A 17,915-nucleotide genomic window follows, 5' to 3' on the forward strand; every position below is an offset into this window, starting at 1 on the left:
CCCCCCCCAAAAAAAATACACCCCCAAACTCCCCTCCCACCCCCCCAACATCCCCTTCCCATCCACCCCACAACCGTCGCTCCCAGCCCCGCTGCGGGACGACACGCGTGTGCACGTCTGTGTATGCGTGTGCACGGATGAAGCGGGGGGGGGCTGAGGAGGGGGGGGTAACACGGGGTGCCCCCCGACTCGCTGGGTGCCGCTGATTGGCCGAGGGGCCGTCCAAAATTCCCCGCTTGCGCCGGGTCCCACCTCTCCCCGTCGTCGCATCGTATATAAGGGGGTGGCGAAGGAGTGGGCAAAGGGCAGGAGGAAGTTTCTGCTGGGGTCTGGATTTGGGAATTCCAGAAGTGGGATCGGCCCCGTATGACCCCAACCTAAGAACAAAAAGAGACCCCAAAGAGTCTACATGTCTAATATTTAGACATGTTCAGCTTTGTGGATTCTCGGTTACTGCTGTTGATAGCAGCGACTGTGCTACTCACCCGCGGGCAAGGAGAAGAAGACAGTGAGTAGCCGGCGTCCGCGGTGGTCCTCGCCGCCGGTGGGATGCGGGGTGGTGGGTGGGAGTGGGGTTGGGTGGCATCTTTGGTGCTTCACCCCACTGCTGTGGGGTTTGGGGAAGGGGTGTGTGGAGTGAGGAAAAAAATAACCTCAAGTTGAGGGAAATTATGGGGGAAAAAGTAAAAAAAAAAAGGGGGAAAAAGTAAAAAAAAAGGAGGAAAAAGTAAAAAAAAAGGAGGAAAAAGTGGGTAGGGTGGGGATTTGGGGTTAGGGGGGTGAAAGGGGTTGAGGGGGGGTCTGTGGCGACGTGGAGAGTCGGGGCGTCCTGCCAAGAGCGGGGAGGGAGGGAAGGGTGGAGAGGAGCCGGCGGGGAAGGAGGGAGCCGGGGAAGAAGGGGAGGAGGAGGAGGAGGCAGGGAAGGGAAAGGGGGGAAAGAGCGGCGAGGGGGGGAGAGAGGGGGGGCTTGGCCCCGGGATCTGCGAAAGCCATCAGGAAAGAATTAGAAAAGTCTCGGATGATTCATAAGGAAAATGTTTCTGCAGCCCGTAAAGTCGGGGCTGGCCAGGCTGGCCCTGCTCGGCCACCCCGCGCCGCGGCCCGTGGCCTCCCCGTGGGCCGGGGGCTCGAGGGGCTGGGGGGGCACGGCTGGGGTCAGCATCCCCCCACCGAAGGGTCCCCCCACACCCCACTGGGCTGTCTGCGGGCGTGGGGACACGGGGGGACCCTGGGACCGAGCCAGGCCCGGGGCGCCCGGCGCCTTTTGCCCAATTTTATCATTTGGGGGGGGGGGGATTTTTTGTGCCCTTTTGGGTTTTTTTTTGCATTCTGCATTTTGCATTTGACAAAGTGCATTTTACACCCTGCGGGTCACACTCTGCATCTGGCATTTTGCAATGTCCCGTTTGCATTTTTCCTTATTTTTCCTTATTTTGCATTTATTTTACCTTTTTTTTTTTGCTTTTTGCCTTTTTCTACCCTTTTTTTACCCTTTTTTTAACCAAGCAGGAAGCCACAGGCCACGCCACCCCCGTGCCCCTTCCCAGGGACCCTTCCCCACCGTGGGGGCCAGCCCCAGGCCCTGGCACACCGCCCTGCCCCTCCCCACGTCACCCCCCCCCCACTCCCTCCCCGCCTGTTTCCACTCTCTGGCCTCTCATTCCCCAGCACATCTGGCCTCATCCAGCCCCATCCCGCAGCCGCCTGGATCTAATTTCAGCCCAGACATTGGGGCCAACCCACCCCATTCCCATCCCATCCCCATCCCCATCCCATCCCCATCCCCATCCCCATCCCTGTCCCCCCACAGACAACAGGGACCCCCCCAGTGCCACCCCCCTGCCCTCCGCGGGGGTATTTGCCTTGGCCCCATCCGCCACGGGACGTAACGAACTGGCTGGAGGGTTTTGTTTAAATTCCAGCGTCTGTGGGAAGAGCAGTTTATTGTGGTGCTTTTTCCCGTGTCACCGCGATGGGCTGATGAGAACCAGATGAAGGGAGAAAGGCTGCAGGAGCCAGGAGAGGGGGGGAGAGCAAGGGAAGGGCGTTATGGGGGGCTGCTGCCGTGCCCACCCCAACCCTCACGCTTCCCATTTCTCTCCCAGTTCAAACTGGAAGCTGCGTACAGGATGGGCTAACGTACAACGACAAGGATGTGTGGAAACCCGAACCGTGCCAGATCTGCGTCTGCGACAGCGGCAGCATCCTCTGCGACGAGGTGATCTGCGAGGACACCTCCGACTGCCCCAACGCCGAGATCCCCTTCGGAGAGTGCTGCCCCATCTGTCCCGACACCGACGGTACCGTGGCGTGTCCTTGTCCCCTGTCCCCAGCCCTGTCCCCCTCGGGAGCCCCGGCTCAGCGTCCTGTGGGGTTGCGTGGGGTGGGGGGGTCATGCCGGGCTCCCCTAAACACCCGTCCTTTCCCCCGCAGCCGCCCCTGCCTACCCAGAAAGCGCTGGAATAGAGGTAAGGGCTCCCTTCGCCCCCCCAAACCCCCCGACATCCCCCACCTAGTTTTGGAGACACCCCCCCTTGTCTAACCACCCATCTCTCTTCTCCCTGACAGGGTCCTAAGGGAGACACCGGCCCCAAAGGAGACAGGGTGGGTATCGCCCCCCCAGATCCCCCCAGCTCCGCTGGGACCCCCCGTCCCGCTGGGGCTCACCCCCTTTTCTCCCCCCCCACAGGGACTCCCCGGCCCCCCTGGCAGAGATGGCATCCCTGGACAGCCTGGCATGCCAGGACCCCCAGGCCCTCCAGGTCCTCCAGGCCTCGGCGGAGTGAGTATGGGGGGTACCCCCATGGTGCAGACCCCCGTGGGGGTGCCCGCGCCCCGCTCACCCCCTCCTCTCCCTCCTGCCCTCAGAACTTCGCTCCTCAAATGTCTTATGGCTACGACGAGAAAGCCGGTGGCATGGCCGTGCCCGGCCCCATGGTGAGCACCGGGGTGGCAGGGGTCCTTGTGGGGGGGACACAGGGGGGACCAGGGGGCGTGTGAAGCTGGGTGAGGTGCTGGGAGCGCATCCCGTGTTGGTGGTGCTGAGGATGCTGCTGAGCCGTAGGAGGTGGGAGGGATGTCAGTCCTGGAGGTGATGGGGACAGGGATGGGGACAGGGATGGGGACTGGAATGGGGACAGGAATGGGGTGGTGATGGGTGGCAATGGGGAGAGGGATAGGGCAGCAATGGGGACAGGGAATGGGGTGGTGATGGGGACAGGGAATGGGCGGCAATGGGGACAGGGATGGGGTGGTGATGGGGTGGCAGCGGTGCAGCACTGTGGACAGAGATGGGGTGGCGATGGGGACAGGGGATGAGTGGTGATAGGGACAGGGATGGCTTCGTGATGGGGTGGCAATGGGGACAGGGAATGAGTCATGATGGGGACAAGGAGGGGGTGGTGATGGGGACAGAAATGGGATGGTGGTGGGGTGGCAATGGGGACAGCAATGGGGTGGCATTGGGGACAGGGATGGGGTGGTGATGGGGACAGGGATGGGGTGCTGATGGGGTGGCAGTGGTGCAGCAGTGTGGACAGAGATGGGGTGGTGATGGGGGACAGGGAATGGATGGTGATGGGGACAGGGATGGGGACAGGGTGACATGGCAGCCACTCACCACCGCTTTCCATTGTCCCCCCAGGGTCCAGCGGGTCCCCGCGGTCTCCCCGGCCCTCCTGGCGCTCCGGTGAGTGTCTCCTCCTGCCCTCTTGCTCTGGGGACCAGCAGCCCTGAGGGTCCCTTGGGGTGGCGGGAGGCTGGGTGGGACGGGACATGGCGTCACACCTTCCTGATGGGCACGGGACCACGTGGGGAACACGTGGGGACACACGTCCTTGCGCCACCGTACGGGGGGGGACTGCCACTGCCAGCGGGCTCTGCTGGCCCAATCTTCCCTTTTTCTAACCCATTTTTTCCTTTTTCTCTTTTCTTTTTTCCCTGCAGGGTCCCCAAGGTTTCCAAGGTCCCCCTGGTGAACCCGGAGAGCCTGGTGCTTCTGTGAGTCCTGCCACCTCCTCCTCCAGCCTGACGTCCCACAGGGATGGGGACAAGGCTGCCCGTTCCCAGCCCTGCCTGTGGCCACGCCGTCCCCAGAGCTGTGGGGACACCAACACCCGGTGCTGCCCAGCCTGGGTGACAGGGTGACAGGGCACAGCCATCACCCACAGCACCCTCACCCCCACCCTGCATCTCTCCTAGGGTCCCATGGGTCCCCGTGGTCCAGCTGGCCCCCCTGGCAAGAACGGAGATGACGTAAGTGGCCTTGGATGGGGTCTCCCCCACCCCAGTTTGGGGTCTGGTGGCCCTGCCAACCCCTTGCCCAGGTGAGCAGGAGCTGCCTGGCTTGGGGACATGCCACCAACGTGGTGTCCTTCTCCTTAGGGTGAAGCTGGAAAGCCCGGCCGCCCCGGAGAGCGCGGTCCCCCCGGCCCCCAGGTGAGATGCTCCTCGATGGAGTCCCCCACGGGAGGGGACACCCCCACCTTGTCCTGCCTGGTGGCACAGCAAGGACGTGACACCAGCTGCCTGCTCCCCCCCTGAGGACAGGGTAATGGGGTGCAGGGACAGCCACCCCGAGCATCTCCATCACCTCCTGCCCTCTTCTCCTAGGGTGCCCGTGGTCTGCCAGGAACCGCCGGTCTGCCAGGCATGAAGGGTCACAGGGTGAGTCCCTCCTGTCCCCTGCACAGGGTTTAGGGGAAGGGGGAGCCTGACCTCGCTGGGGGTCCCCTCCTGACCCCCCCCCTTCTCTCTCTCCTGCTCCCCAGGGCTTCAGTGGTCTGGATGGTGCCAAGGGTGAGCCTGGTCCTGCTGGCCCCAAGGTGAGGAGCGGTGGCGGTGTCACCTCTGTCACCCCAGTAAAGTCATCACTGGTCCCTCCCTCTGGAGCAGGTCCCTCAATGTTGTCCTTTCTCATAGGGCGAGCCCGGCAGCCCTGGGGAGAACGGTGCTCCTGGGCAGATGGTGAGTGCTGGGGTCCCTGGGGAGCGTGGGGGGATCTGAGCCCCCCCCAGCAAAAGGGGACGGGGATGGGGGGGCAAGACGTGATGGGGAAACAGCTCGTCCTCAGGGATGGTTCCCACGGGGTTCCCATGGGGTGGAAGGGGGTTTGAGCCCCTGGAAATGTCACTGTGAGCAGGAGCAAGGGGGGGATGAGGGGGCACAGGGGTGGGGGGAGGCCCCAAAAGGGCAAAGTGTCTCTCTTGGTGACCCAAACATGTCCCCTTCCCTCCCCAGGGTCCTCGTGGTCTTCCTGGTGAGAGAGGCCGTCCCGGTCCATCTGGCCCCGCTGTGAGTATGGGGTTTGGGCTGAGCATCCCCTGCCCCGGGGTGGGGGGGATGGGGGGGGGCCACCTCTCCTGTGGTGGGCATCACTAACGGGTGCCTCCTCTCCCGCAGGGTGCTCGTGGTAATGACGGTGCTCCTGGTGCTGCTGGTCCTCCCGTAAGTAACCCCCAGATCCATCCACCCTCTACCAGCACCTGCCATCAGCTCCAGCGTCTCCAGAGGGAGATCCCATCCCATCCCATCCCATCCTGGCCAGGGGCCAGAGCTTGGCTGCCTGGACAACCCACCAGTGCCAGACCTGCGAGGTGGGATCCCTCCTCTGACATGTGCCCTCTCTCCTGTTTAGGGTCCAACTGGCCCCGCTGGTCCCCCCGGCTTCCCTGGTGCTGCTGGTGCTAAGGTAGGACCTGCCTGACCAGCTCCTCCCAGGTGGCATCTCCTGGGCTGGGAGATACTGGTGGAAACTGGGAATATAGGGTGGGGGAGAAGGACTGAGCATCGAATGAGTTCCCCACGTGGCTCAGAAACGAGAAAGCCCCAAGTGCCGTGGGCTCGCTGCTGCCTGGGGCAGTGGGGGGGACGGGGACGTCCCCAGCCAAGTCCCATGGGCACCTCTCCTGGCGTTGCCTCCGTGGGAAAGGAGTTGCAGCTGGAGGGGGAAACCCGCCACGTCAGGGGGTTCGGGGCAGCCCTCGTGCTCACGGCTCTTCCTCCCTCCTCTTCCTCCCCAGGGCGAAACTGGTCCCCAGGGAGCTCGTGGCAGCGAAGGTCCCCAAGGTGCCCGCGGTGAGCCCGGTCCCCCCGGCCCTGCTGGCGCTGCTGGTCCTGCTGTAAGTGGCACCCGATGGCTCCTTGTCCTTCGGCCTCGTGTCCTGCCAGCCCCGGCATAACCTTCCTCCTCCTCTTCCTCTCTGCAGGGCAATCCTGGTGCTGATGGTCAACCCGGTGCCAAGGGTGCAACCGTGAGTGTCCCTCGTCCCCCCCCGCCTCTAGGCCGAGGGGCCGTGCTGCTCCCTCACCACCTCATCCCCCTCTCGTAGGGTGCTCCTGGCATCGCTGGCGCTCCCGGCTTCCCCGGTGCCCGCGGTCCCTCCGGACCCCAGGGTCCCAGCGGTGCCCCTGGTCCCAAGGGTAACAGCGTGAGTATCCCCAGACCCCTCCACCCGCCTCCTCCGGGGGTCTGATCCCTCCTTCTGCTCCAGGGACCTGCTGGAGGTGGCTCCAGCCCCACCTGGAGATGTCTCCTCCAGCCATGCCCCCTCCTCGCAGGATGGTGCTGGGGGCTCACAGACGTTGAGCATCCCCCCGCCTGCTGAGGGGCCGGGCAGGATGCGGCTCAGGGCTCCCTTTGCCCATCGATCTGGTGTTAAAGGGCTTTTCCCTCCTCTCTCCTTCTCCCCCAGGGAGAACCCGGTGCTCCAGGCAACAAGGGAGACACTGGTGCCAAAGGCGAAGCCGTAAGTGACCCCCCTGATGTCCCCTCGGGGGCTCGGCCCCTCCTGGCTCCCCTGCACCCCACGGGCGCTCAGCTCTCCACCTCCTTCCCCAGGGTCCTGCTGGTGTCCAAGGTCCCCCCGGCCCAGCCGGTGAGGAAGGCAAGAGAGGAGCTCGTGGGGAGCCCGGCCCCGCTGGGCTGCCCGGCCCCGCCGGCGAGAGAGTGAGTAGCTGCGGTCCCTGTGCCATCCCTGCCATGTCCCTGTCCCATCCCTGCCATATCCCTGTCCCATCCCCACCATGTCCCTGTCCCATCCCCGCCATATCCCTGTCCCATCCCTGCCATATCCCTGTCCCATCCCCGCCATATCCCTGTCCCATCCCTGCCACATCCCTGTCCCATCCCCACCATATCCCTGTCCCATCCCTGCCATATCCCTGTCCCATCCCTGCCATGTCCCTGTCCCCATCCCCATCCTCCTCCCATCTCCCGATGTCCAGTGACACCCCCAGCCCCTTCCAACACCCCACCCCGAGGTCTCCAGTGCAGCATCTCCGCAGGGTCACCAGGCTGCTCCCACGGGTGGCCGGGTCCCACATCAGCGCATCCCCCTCCTGCACCCCCAAACCCCCCGGTCACCGCGTGTCCCCTCACTGACCCCTCTCGTGTCCCTCGCAGGGTGCTCCCGGCAGCCGTGGTTTCCCCGGCGCTGATGGCATCGCTGGTCCCAAGGTAGGTGCCCACGTCTCCCTCCTGCCTGTCCGGGCGAGAAAACCGTGTCCTCAACGGGGCCGTGGGGACACGGGGCATTTGTCACCTGTCCCCACGTGGTGGCCAAGCTGGTTCTGTGCCACCACCACCTCTGGTGACATGGCTCTTGTCCCCGTCCCCGGGTGCTGCCCTGCAGCTGGGGTAACCCCTGTCCCCTCTCCCACCCCTCCGCAGGGTCCCCCCGGTGAGCGCGGCTCCCCCGGCCCCGCTGGCCCCAAAGGATCTCCTGGTGAAGCTGGACGCCCCGGGGAACCCGGCCTCCCCGGTGCCAAGGTGAGCGCGGTGACGGTGGGGCCTCCAGCAGCAGCGAGCCACGTCCGCCCGGCCACCGCGCTGGTGGCCCTGCTCTGGGGATGGATGCCGGTGGCCACGCTCTCCGTGCCGCTTGCCGGGACGCCCATGCTCGCTGGAGCATCTCTGGGAGCCCTGAGCTCCTAACGCCCCCCGTGCCCCCTTGCAGGGTCTGACTGGAAGCCCTGGGAGCCCCGGCCCCGACGGCAAGACTGGCCCCCCGGTAAGTTGGACCCACCAATGCCTCGCCCCTCCCTTGGCTCGCCGTGAGCTCTGCTAACGGGGCGCTCGCTCGCTTCCCCCCCATCACAGGGTCCCGCTGGTCAAGACGGACGCCCCGGTCCCCCCGGCCCCCCCGGAGCCAGAGGTCAAGCTGGCGTGATGGGTTTCCCAGGTCCCAAAGGTGCTGCGGTGAGTGGGAGTGGGTGCTGCCTCCCTGGGGGGGCTGCTGGAGGTGATGCTGCAGATGCAGGGGTCCTGCCCCATGGGGGACTCCAGGAGGACACAGGGGTCCTGGTCCATTGGGGACTCCAGGACGACACAGGGGTCCTGGTCCATGGGGGACTTCAGGAGGATGCAGGGGTTCTGGTCCATGGGGGACTCCAGGAGGACACAGGGGTCCTGGTCCATGGGGGACTAGAGCAGGACACAGGGGTCCTGGTCCATGGGGGACTCCAGGAGGACACAGGAGTCCTGCCCCACGAGGGATTCCCACCCACCAGCCACAGCCACCACCCAGGACAGTGGCTGTGGGTGGGCACGTGGCTCCCATGGAGCAGGCGCCCCAGGAGAGGGCTCAGGGGACGTGTCCCTGCAGGGAGGGCTGCGCTGGGGCATCTTCCAGCTGCCAGGCTTGTGCCCGTTGGTGTCGTGGTGCCCTCACAGGTCTCATCCTGCTCTCTTGCTTTCAGGGTGAGCCTGGCAAACCCGGTGAGCGAGGAGCCCCCGGTCCCCCAGGCGCTGTCGTAAGTGTTCCCCGGCGTGGGGTGGCAGGGACGGGGTGTGGGGTGGCAGGGACAGGGTGTGGGGTGGCAGGGATGGGGCCAGGGAAGGCTCCAAGGCCAAAGACAGCAGCGGGTTGAGGTGGCCAGGACTCCAGCCCGGTGGCTGCCACCAGCTTTGGATTGGGGACAGCGGGGAGGTGACGTGGCCACGGGCAAGTGGCCACGGCTCCTCCCGCCCTTCGAAGGATGCTCCGGCCGCATCCAGCCCCGCACCTCATCCGGGGGGGTGCAGAGTCCCCTGGGGACATCGCTGGGCTGCAGGTGGGGGCTGTGCTCTGAGCACCCTCCTCTCCCCCCTCCGCAGGGTGCTGCTGGCAAAGACGGTGAAGCTGGTGCCCAAGGTCCTCCCGGCCCCACCGTGAGTATCGAGCAGCCCTTGACCACCCGTGGCCACGCTCGGCCACTGGAAGAGGCGCTGTGGAGCCCACTGCCCCCCGCCCACACTTGTCCTTTCTCCCCCAGGGTCCCGCTGGAGAAAGAGGTGAACAAGGTCCCGCTGGTGCTCCTGGCTTCCAGGTGAGGGGACAAACCACCCAGGGCAGCGGGGTGACGTTGTCCCTTTCCTCATCCCCTTTGGTCACCCACCTCCGTGGTGTCTCATCGCTCTTCTTCTTCCTCGCCAGGGTCTGCCGGGCCCCGCTGGCCCCCCCGGTGAGGCTGGCAAGCCCGGTGAGCAGGTGAGCTGTGGGGTGGCACCATCCCTGTCCCCTCCCCATTGACAGGGCACCCCCTGAAGCAACGTGCTCCATGTAACCTCTCCCCTGGGAGCAGCAGAGACCCCAGCCCTGCCCTGTCCCCCCAGGACTGTGGCATCCCCTCCCCACCCCTGAGGACACCCCGGGGACCCCTCCGCCGGTCCCCAGGGCCACCCCTTCCTGTGCTGACCCCGCACCCTCTCCCCCCCTTATAGGGTGTCCCCGGAGATGCCGGTGCCCCCGGTCCCGCCGGTGCCAGGGTAAGTTGAACCCCGCTCACTCCCCGGCCGGCTCTCGGCACCCCCCCGGTGCCCACTGCCCCCCTGACGGCCTCGGCCCCCCTCCTGCCTCCCCTCTCCAGGGCGAGAGAGGTTTCCCCGGTGAACGCGGCGTCCAAGGGCCCCCCGGTCCCCAAGGTCCTCGTGGTGCTAACGGTGCTCCCGGTAACGATGGTGCTAAGGTAGGTGCGAGGTCTCAGCTCGGGGTTGGGGCCGTCCCGGTGATGTGGGACCGTCCCCAGCTGGCGGCTCTTGGGGTGCAGATGTAAAGGGGGGGGTGGGTTTGGCTTCACCCCCTTTTGCTGGGTTCTCACTAACGCCCCTTTTCTGTCTCTTGTGCCCAGGGCGATGCTGGTGCTCCCGGTGCCCCCGGAGGCCAAGGGCCCCCCGGTCTGCAGGGTATGCCCGGAGAGCGTGGTGCTGCCGGCCTGCCAGGCGCCAAGGGTGACAGAGTACGTGTCCCCCCCCCCAAATCCTGATGTCCCCCCCTTGGTTCTCTGCTCCCGGCCATCCCTGTCCCCCCTCAGGGCTGGATGTGCTCTGTACGCCAGGGCAGCAGCCCCTGAGGGAAGGGATGCTCAGTGCCACCTCTGTCCCCATCCGAGCGTGGCACTTGGGGACAGCTCTTCCCCCCCGCTGGAGCCTGGGAGGAGGAGGAGGAGGATGGTCCCAGCCTCTCCCAGGGAGGATGAGCCAGCTCTGCACTGCAGAAGGGAGAGGGAAAAGGGGGGGGTGTCCCCCCAGAGGGGACCTCCCCAGGTAACCCACCATCCTCTTCCCCTCCCAGGGTGACCCCGGTCCCAAAGGTGCTGACGGCGCTCCTGGCAAAGACGGTCTCCGAGGTCTGACCGGCCCCATCGGCCCCCCCGGCCCCGCTGGTGCTCCCGGTGACAAGGTAGGGCTCTGCCCTGGCCCCACACTGCACCGGTGTGTCCCAGTACCCACCACCACCTCCTCGCCACAGCCTTGACCTTGTTGGTTTTCCTCCCCTTTTCCAGGGTGAAGCTGGTCCCCCGGGTCCTGCTGGTCCCACTGGTGCCCGTGGTTCTCCCGTAAGTGTCCCCCCACCCTGGCTGATGGCTCTGCTGTGGGTGGCCATCCTTTGGTGGCCGTCCCCTGCCTGGGGTGACACCGTTCTCACCGTCTCCCTAGGGTGACCGCGGCGAGCCCGGCCCTCCCGGCCCTGCTGGATTTGCTGGCCCCCCTGTAAGTGCGACGGCCTCGCTCCTCCCTGCCCCGGGGGGCCCGATCCTGCCCCGGGGGGCCCGATCCTGCCCCGCTGGGGTGATGCTGTGCCCCCCAACCCCGGGGCTCACCCCACTCCGCTCCCCCACAGGGTGCCGACGGCCAGCCTGGTGCTAAAGGTGAAACTGGTGATGCTGGAGCCAAGGGTGATGCCGGTCCCCCCGGCCCTGCCGGCCCCACCGGTGCTCCTGGCCCTGCCGTAAGTTGCCCCCCCACCCACCCCACACCCTCTCGGGGTCCAGCCCCACGCAGTGGCTCACCTCTCTCCTCCTCTTCCTCCTCCTCTCCAGGGTGCTGTTGGTGCTCCTGGTCCCAAAGGTGCTCGCGGTAGCGCTGGACCCCCAGTAAGTACCAGTCTCATGGTGTCAGGGGGCTTTGGGGACCCCAGGGAACACCCCCGGACACGAACACCCCCGAAGTGGCTTAACTCTCCGCTGCACCTCGCTCCGTCCCCCCCACACCGTGGGGTGGGGGGCGGGCTGTGGCACCCCTAAAACCTCCTGAGGAGGTGGCATCGCCCCAGGGTGGCTTTACCCCATGGTGGGGATGGAGCAGAGGGGAAAAGGGGGGGTTTGCCTCTATCCCCCCCCATAAATCAACCCCAGCTCCCCCTGGATGGACGCTTTCCCCCTGGCCACCAGCCCCGGGGCTCCCTGAGGTGGGCCCCAGACAGGGGACGGTCCCCTGGACCCGCTCCACCGTGGGGGCAGGTGACACCTGGACCCGGCCCCTGGTGACTCCGGCTTTTCCCCCTTCCAGGGTGCTACTGGTTTCCCTGGTGCTGCTGGAAGAGTTGGACCCCCCGGCCCCTCCGTGAGTACCCCCAGCCCTGGCGGGGGGGTCGGGGGGGCGGGAGGGGGCTGGATGGCGGCTGCTGGTGATGGGGGGATGCAGGACGGGAGGTGCTGGGCACCCACCCAGGCAGCTCCACGTGGCCGCCCTGTCCCAGTTGGCACTGGGACACCCCTGGCCGCCCTTCAGCTGGCAGCTGGGGGGGTCCCAGGCTGCTGCCTGACGGCATCATCCCCCCCCTCGCCCCCGCCCAGGGGAACATCGGCCTCCCCGGCCCCCCCGGCCCCAGCGGGAAGGAAGGTGGCAAAGGACCCCGCGGTGAAACCGGCCCCGCTGGCCGCCCCGGCGAGCCCGGCCCCGCTGGCCCCCCCGGCCCCTCCGGCGAGAAGGGCTCCCCCGGCGCTGACGGCCCCATCGTAAGTCACCCCCCATAGTCGGACCCCCTCCACCGAGCCGGGGGTGCCGGGCAGCATCATGCTCCCCCCACCCCAGCCCGGCATCCCTCGGCCGTCTCCTCCATGGGGACGGTGGCCCCGGCCGCTGCCACCACCCTGAGGTGCCCTGTGTCCCCCCCCCAGGGCGCTCCCGGCACCCCCGGACCCCAAGGTATCGCCGGCCAGCGCGGTGTCGTCGGTCTCCCTGGACAGAGAGGCGAGAGAGGCTTCCCCGGGCTGCCCGGCCCCTCTGTGAGTACCCGGGGGGCTCCGACGACGCTGGGACCCCCCCCAGGGTCCCACTCACCTGCACGGGAGGGTGGTGGCCACTCTCTGACCCCCCCTGCCCCGTCCTCTCCCCTCTGCAGGGTGAACCCGGCAAACAAGGTCCCTCCGGTTCCCCCGGTGAGCGTGGTCCTCCCGGCCCCATGGGCCCCCCCGGCCTGGCTGGACCCCCCGGTGAAGCTGGACGTGAGGTGAGTGGTGGTGGGCAACAGTCGGTGTTGGGGGGCACGGACCCGTCGGTGCTGGGCTCGCTGTGCTGAGGACTGGCCAACTCGTGGCACTCGTGGACGTTGCCGTGGCGGTGTTCGGCGGGGCCCGCGGTGGGCTGAGGGGAGTCGGTGCCATCCAGGCCCTCGTTAGCCCCCGCCTGCCCTAACGAGGGGGTCTTTGCTCCTCCGTAGGGTGCTCCCGGTGCTGAAGGTGCCCCTGGTCGTGATGGTGCTGCTGGTCCCAAGGTGAGGAGGGTGGGGGGGGGCTGCGGGAGGGGGCGATGGGGCTGCGCTGGCCCACGCTGACCTCTCCTCTTCCTCCTCCTCCTCCTCCTCCTCGCAGGGTGACCGTGGTGAGACAGGCCCCGCCGGCCCCCCTGGTGCTCCTGGTGCCCCCGGTGCCCCCGGCCCCGTCGGTCCTGCTGGCAAGAACGGAGATCGCGGTGAGACCGTAAGTGATGCTCTGCCCAGTGTCCCCCCGCCCCAGCCCAGGGGTCACCCCGGGCCTGGCCCAGTTGTGGACCAAGGTCTGACCCCACAAACCCATGGTGGGTCAGGGCCTGGCCCCAGGCTCAGCTCTGGCCAGTGGAGTCCCACCGCCCCACCCAGGGTGATGCTGCCCCGAGCCGGTGGCAGCAGAAGGTGGAGGATGCTCTAACCTGTCCCCTTCTCTCCTGTCCCAGGGTCCCCAAGGTCCTGCTGGCGCCCCTGGTCCTGCTGGTGCTCGTGGTCCTGCTGTAAGTTGATGTTCTCCTCCATCCTCCTTGGTGCTTCTGCGTCCCCGTGGGCGCGGGGGCAGTGGCTGGCCTGGACCCCGCTCAACACATCTTCCTCCTCCTCCTCCTCCTCCTCCAGGGTCCACAAGGTCCTCGTGGTGACAAAGGTGAAACCGGTGAACAGGGTGACAGAGGCATGAAGGGTCACAGAGGCTTCTCCGGTCTCCAGGGCCCACCTGGTCCTCCTGTAAGTCCCACAGGGTGACGGTGGCCCCTGGGTGCTGCCCCACATCCTGGAAGCAGAGCGAGATGCTGATGGGACCTCTTCTTGCTCCTTGCTTTGCATAGGGCTCTCCTGGTGAACAAGGTCCTTCTGGTGCTTCTGGTCCTGCTGGTCCACGAGTAAGTTCTCAACTGAGCCACGACCTCCAGCCAGGGCTGGAGCATGCTGGGGGGAGAGGGTCCCCGCTGTCATCAGGTTCCTCATGGGGACATCTCCCTGCTGTCACCAAGTTCCTCATGGGGACGTGGGTTGGGGCTGGAGGGGACGACTCTGCCCGGGTGGGATGGCCGCGCTCACCCTCTCTCCTCTCCCGCAGGGTCCTCCTGGCTCTGCTGGTGCTGCCGGCAAAGATGGTCTCAACGGGCTGCCCGGCCCCATCGGTCCCCCCGGCCCCCGCGGTCGCACCGGCGACGTCGGCCCAGTCGTATGTATCAGCTCCTCCGCCGCTGCCCACCCAGCGCTGCCTGCCTTCATCTCCTGCTCACCATCCTCCTCCTCCCGCAGGGTCCCCCCGGCCCACCTGGCCCCCCTGGTCCTCCCGGCCCCCCCAGCGGTGGCTTCGACTTCAGCTTCCTGCCCCAGCCACCCCAGGAGAAGGCCCACGACGGCGGACGCTACTACCGAGCTGACGACCCCAACGTGATGCGCGACCGGGACCTGGAGGTCGACACCACCCTCAAGAGCCTGAGCCAGCAGATCGAGAACATCCGCAGCCCCGAGGGCACCCGCAAAAACCCTGCCCGTACCTGCCGCGACCTGAAGATGTGCCACGGCGACTGGAAGAGCGGTCAGTGTCCCCGCCGGTCCCTGCGTCCCTCTGGGATGCTTTCACCTCCATCCCTCTGTCCTTTCTCCTTGCTCCTCACCTCTATCCTTCCTCCACCCTCCCTGGTTGATTCTCACCTTCATTCCTCCACCCTGTCTCTGATGGTTGCTCTCACCTCCATCCTCTACTTCCTGTGGCTGCTCCTCACCTCCAAACCTCTTACCTGCCTCTCACCTCCATCCATCCCTTCATCCTCCATTTTTCACAGCTTCTCCTCACCTCCTTCCTCATGGCTGTTGCTCAACTCCATGCTCCACCCCCCTCAGATCCCTCCTACCTGCTCCTCACCTTCCTCCTCCATCTCTCACAGCTGCTCTTCACCTCCACCCACCATTCCTTCATCCTCCATCTCTCACAGCTACCCCTCACCTATCCCTCCATCCTCTGTCCCTCCCACCCACTCCTCACCTCCATCCCTCAATAACTGCTCCTCACCTCCATCCTACATGGCTGCTCCTCCCCTCCATCTCTCCATCCCTCATGGCTGCTCCTCCCCTCCATCTCTCCATCCCTCATGGCTGCTCTTCACCTCCATCTCTCCATCCCTCATGGCTGCTCCTCACCTCCATCCATCCTACATGGCTGCTCCTCACCTCCATCCTCCAACCATCATGGCCACTCACCTCCCTCCCCACTCCCTGACCCCCTCCCTCTGCCCCACAGGCGAATACTGGATTGACCCCAACCAAGGCTGCAACCTGGACGCCATCAAGGTCTACTGTAACATGGAGACGGGCCAGACATGCGTCTACCCCACCCAGGCCACTATTGCCCAGAAGAACTGGTACCTCAGCAAGAACCCCAAGGAGAAGAAACACGTCTGGTTCGGCGAGATGATGAGAGATGGCTTCCAGGTGAGCAGGGGGGACAATGAGGGTGGGACGACTAGGATGGACAACCAGCTCTGCGGTGCCTAACGCCTCTTCTCCGGCAGTTCGAGTATGGTGGTGAGGGCTCCAACCCAGACGACGTCGCCATCCAGCTGACCTTCCTCCGCCTCATGTCCACCGAAGCCACCCAGAACATCACCTACCACTGCAAGAACAGCATCGCCTACATGGACCAGGACACGGGCAACCTGAAGAAGGCCCTTCTCCTCCAAGGCGCCAACGAAATCGAGATCAGGGCTGAAGGCAACAGCCGCTTCACCTACAGCGTCACCAAGGACGGCTGCACGGTGAGTGCTCCAGGGGGTGGTCACGGCGGTGGTGGTGGTGGGGACGTGTGATGGGGCGGGGGCTGACCCTGACCTCCCCGCAGAGTCACACGGGCACTTGGGGCAAGACAGTCATCGAGTACAAGACGACAAAGACCTCTCGCCTGCCCATCATCGATTTGGCTCCCATGGACGTTGGAGCTCCAGACCAGGAATTCGGCGTCGACGTCGGCCCCGCCTGCTTCTTGTAAACCGGACGCCCCACGCGTGACAGGAGAGAGTAATAATTAATAATAATAATAATAAAAAAACCAAAAAAAAACAGCCAAAAAAAAAAAAAAGGAGAAAATTTCACATGGACTTGAATTCGTGTCGGTTTCTATCCAGCGTCTCTAAAACTATTTGCGTTTCCGTAAAAAAAGAAAAAAAAAAAACCACCAAACCTACAAAACCCCCCGAAAAAAAAAGCATTAAACCAAAAAAAATTTAAAAAAATAAATAAAAATAAATGACTTTTCAAACCAAATCACCAGGCAGTGGGTTCGCTTGCTTGCCCTCCTCTCCTCCTCCTCCTCCCTGAAGATCGACACCCAAAGCCACGCCGAGCCCCCCCCGCAGCGCTGCTTTTTCGTGTTGTTTTCCCCTCTCTCCCCCCTCCCCATCTTGTTTTTGGTTTATATTTTTTTTTTATTTTATTTTCATTCAGGCAGCCCCATCCCTCCAGCCCGAGCGCAGAGGGGAGCCCCCGCCGCCGCAGACCCGACCCCGCTCCTCTGCTGAAGGCTACCTCACCCCTGCGCCTCGGGGGGTTGGTTATTTTTTTAAATTTTTAAATTTTACCCATTATTTTATTTCATTTTCAAGTAGTTTTAGGTTCGTTCGGGCTTTTTCCAGCCGTGCCGGGACTTTCCTGCCAGGTTCAGAGCAAAGGTGCTAATTTTTCTCTAACATCTTCTCCTCCATCTCTGCTTTATTGAGCTTTTATTTTTATTTTCCTCCCTTCACAGTTCCTGCCGAGTCGCTGAGGTTTTCTCCCCACTGGGATTTTTATCCTGGGGGGCTTTATTTTTTTTTAAATTATCTTTATTTCGGTCCCGCACCACCCGAGCCCGGGACCGCCTGGTGCTACAGCCTCCACAGACGCGACTCCTCTTGATTTACTTTCATTTCCCCCCTATTTTATTTTTTTCCCCCCTATTTTATTTTTTTCCCCCCTATTTTATTTTTTTTCCCCTCTATTTTATTTCTTTTTCCCCTCCTACTTCACCGCCCAGCTCCACTTGTGAATTTTCTAAAGGTGCTATTTAACCCCCTCACACCCAGCCAGCGAGCAAAGCCCGGAGCAAACGCAAAGTAAAGCCAAAAAAAGAAACGAAATTAAGAATTTTAATTTAAGAAATTAAAAGCCTCGAAAGGGAAAAAGGACAACGGCACTTTCCGGGTTCAGGCAGGTGGATTTTCAGCTCCGCTCTCATCTTCCAGCAGCTTTTTCTCCATCCATCCATCCCTCCCCGCATCCCTCCATCCCTCCCCGGGCGCGGAGGGGCACGAACCCACCCCCCTTTGCCAGCCCATCTCCCGGCAGCTGCTCCGGGCTCTCCCGGAGTTTGTACCTAGTTTGTATATGTATAATAATAATAATAATAATAATTTGAAAATTGTTTTTTTTGGGGGGGGGGTTTGTTTGTTGGTTTTTTTTTTTTTTAATTATTTTTTTTTCCTGACTGCTGAAATAAAGCATGTGAAATGATCCAACCAACCTGGGGTGCTCTTCGCCGCCGGCTCTCGCTCCTGGGGGGTCAGGGTGGGGGGTCCTGGGTGGGTGCTGGGGTACGGAGCCCCTCGTCCCCCGTCCCGCTCTCATCCCGACTGCTCCCGTTCTGCTCCCACCGAGCTTCTGCGCTCCCGTCCCGTCTGTCCTCCCACCCCAGCGTGGCCCCCCCAGCCCTCCTCCTCCTCCTCCTCCTCGCTCAGCCCCCCCCGCTACCCTGGGGTGGGGGGAGAGGAAGGAAGGGGGGACCCACCCCCCCAGCGAGGCGGGTTGGGCTGGATTTGGGGGAGGGGGGTGCGCACCCACGGGGAAGGGGACGTTGTTGTGGGTCCCCTCCCCAAATGGGGGGGGGAAATGGGGACCCACGAGGGACAGCAAGGGGGGCCGGGGGCACTCAGCACAGGGTGCCCCCCAAAAAAAGGAAGGGGGGGGCAC

At 64.3% G+C, this 17,915-nt stretch overlaps 1 protein-coding gene across 1 annotated transcript; it reads left to right on the plus strand.

Moving 5' to 3' along the window:
• Nucleotides 1–314: 314 nt before the first annotated feature.
• Nucleotides 315–17,454, plus strand: COL1A1 (collagen type I alpha 1 chain). The gene is made up of 51 exons (XM_068418904.1): nucleotides 315–508; nucleotides 2,106–2,300; nucleotides 2,434–2,468; nucleotides 2,569–2,604; nucleotides 2,690–2,782; nucleotides 2,869–2,937; nucleotides 3,644–3,688; nucleotides 3,946–3,999; nucleotides 4,201–4,254; nucleotides 4,384–4,437; nucleotides 4,612–4,665; nucleotides 4,770–4,823; nucleotides 4,921–4,965; nucleotides 5,239–5,292; nucleotides 5,401–5,445; nucleotides 5,636–5,689; nucleotides 6,021–6,119; nucleotides 6,207–6,251; nucleotides 6,330–6,428; nucleotides 6,693–6,746; nucleotides 6,839–6,946; nucleotides 7,403–7,456; nucleotides 7,670–7,768; nucleotides 7,956–8,009; nucleotides 8,099–8,197; nucleotides 8,698–8,751; nucleotides 9,095–9,148; nucleotides 9,253–9,306; nucleotides 9,414–9,467; nucleotides 9,701–9,745; nucleotides 9,847–9,945; nucleotides 10,108–10,215; nucleotides 10,551–10,658; nucleotides 10,762–10,815; nucleotides 10,916–10,969; nucleotides 11,100–11,207; nucleotides 11,299–11,352; nucleotides 11,768–11,821; nucleotides 12,055–12,216; nucleotides 12,379–12,486; nucleotides 12,603–12,710; nucleotides 12,921–12,974; nucleotides 13,072–13,179; nucleotides 13,412–13,465; nucleotides 13,584–13,691; nucleotides 13,793–13,846; nucleotides 14,044–14,151; nucleotides 14,232–14,514; nucleotides 15,217–15,407; nucleotides 15,488–15,730; nucleotides 15,814–17,454. Exons 1-51 carry the CDS (start codon nucleotides 427–429, stop codon nucleotides 15,958–15,960), a joined length of 4,362 nt encoding a protein of 1,453 aa, XP_068275005.1. The 5' UTR covers nucleotides 315–426; the 3' UTR covers nucleotides 15,961–17,454.
• Nucleotides 17,455–17,915: the final 461 nt, after the last annotated feature.

Source organism: Nyctibius grandis, chromosome 26 (genome assembly GCF_013368605.1).
Source record: "Nyctibius grandis isolate bNycGra1 chromosome 26, bNycGra1.pri, whole genome shotgun sequence".
NCBI lineage: Eukaryota > Metazoa > Chordata > Aves > Nyctibiiformes > Nyctibiidae > Nyctibius > Nyctibius grandis.

Excerpts from the sequence above, each read along its gene's own strand:
- COL1A1 (XM_068418904.1), top strand. The coding sequence starts at position 427 with ATGTTCAGCTTTGTGGATTCTCGGTTACTGCTGTTGATAGCAGCGACT. Across the intron at positions 5,293-5,400 it reads CCGGTCCATCTGGCCCCGCT|GGTGCTCGTGGTAATGACGG; the intron begins GTGAGTATGGGG and ends CCTCTCCCGCAG. Across the intron at positions 7,769-7,955 it reads CCGGCCTCCCCGGTGCCAAG|GGTCTGACTGGAAGCCCTGG; the intron begins GTGAGCGCGGTG and ends GCCCCCTTGCAG.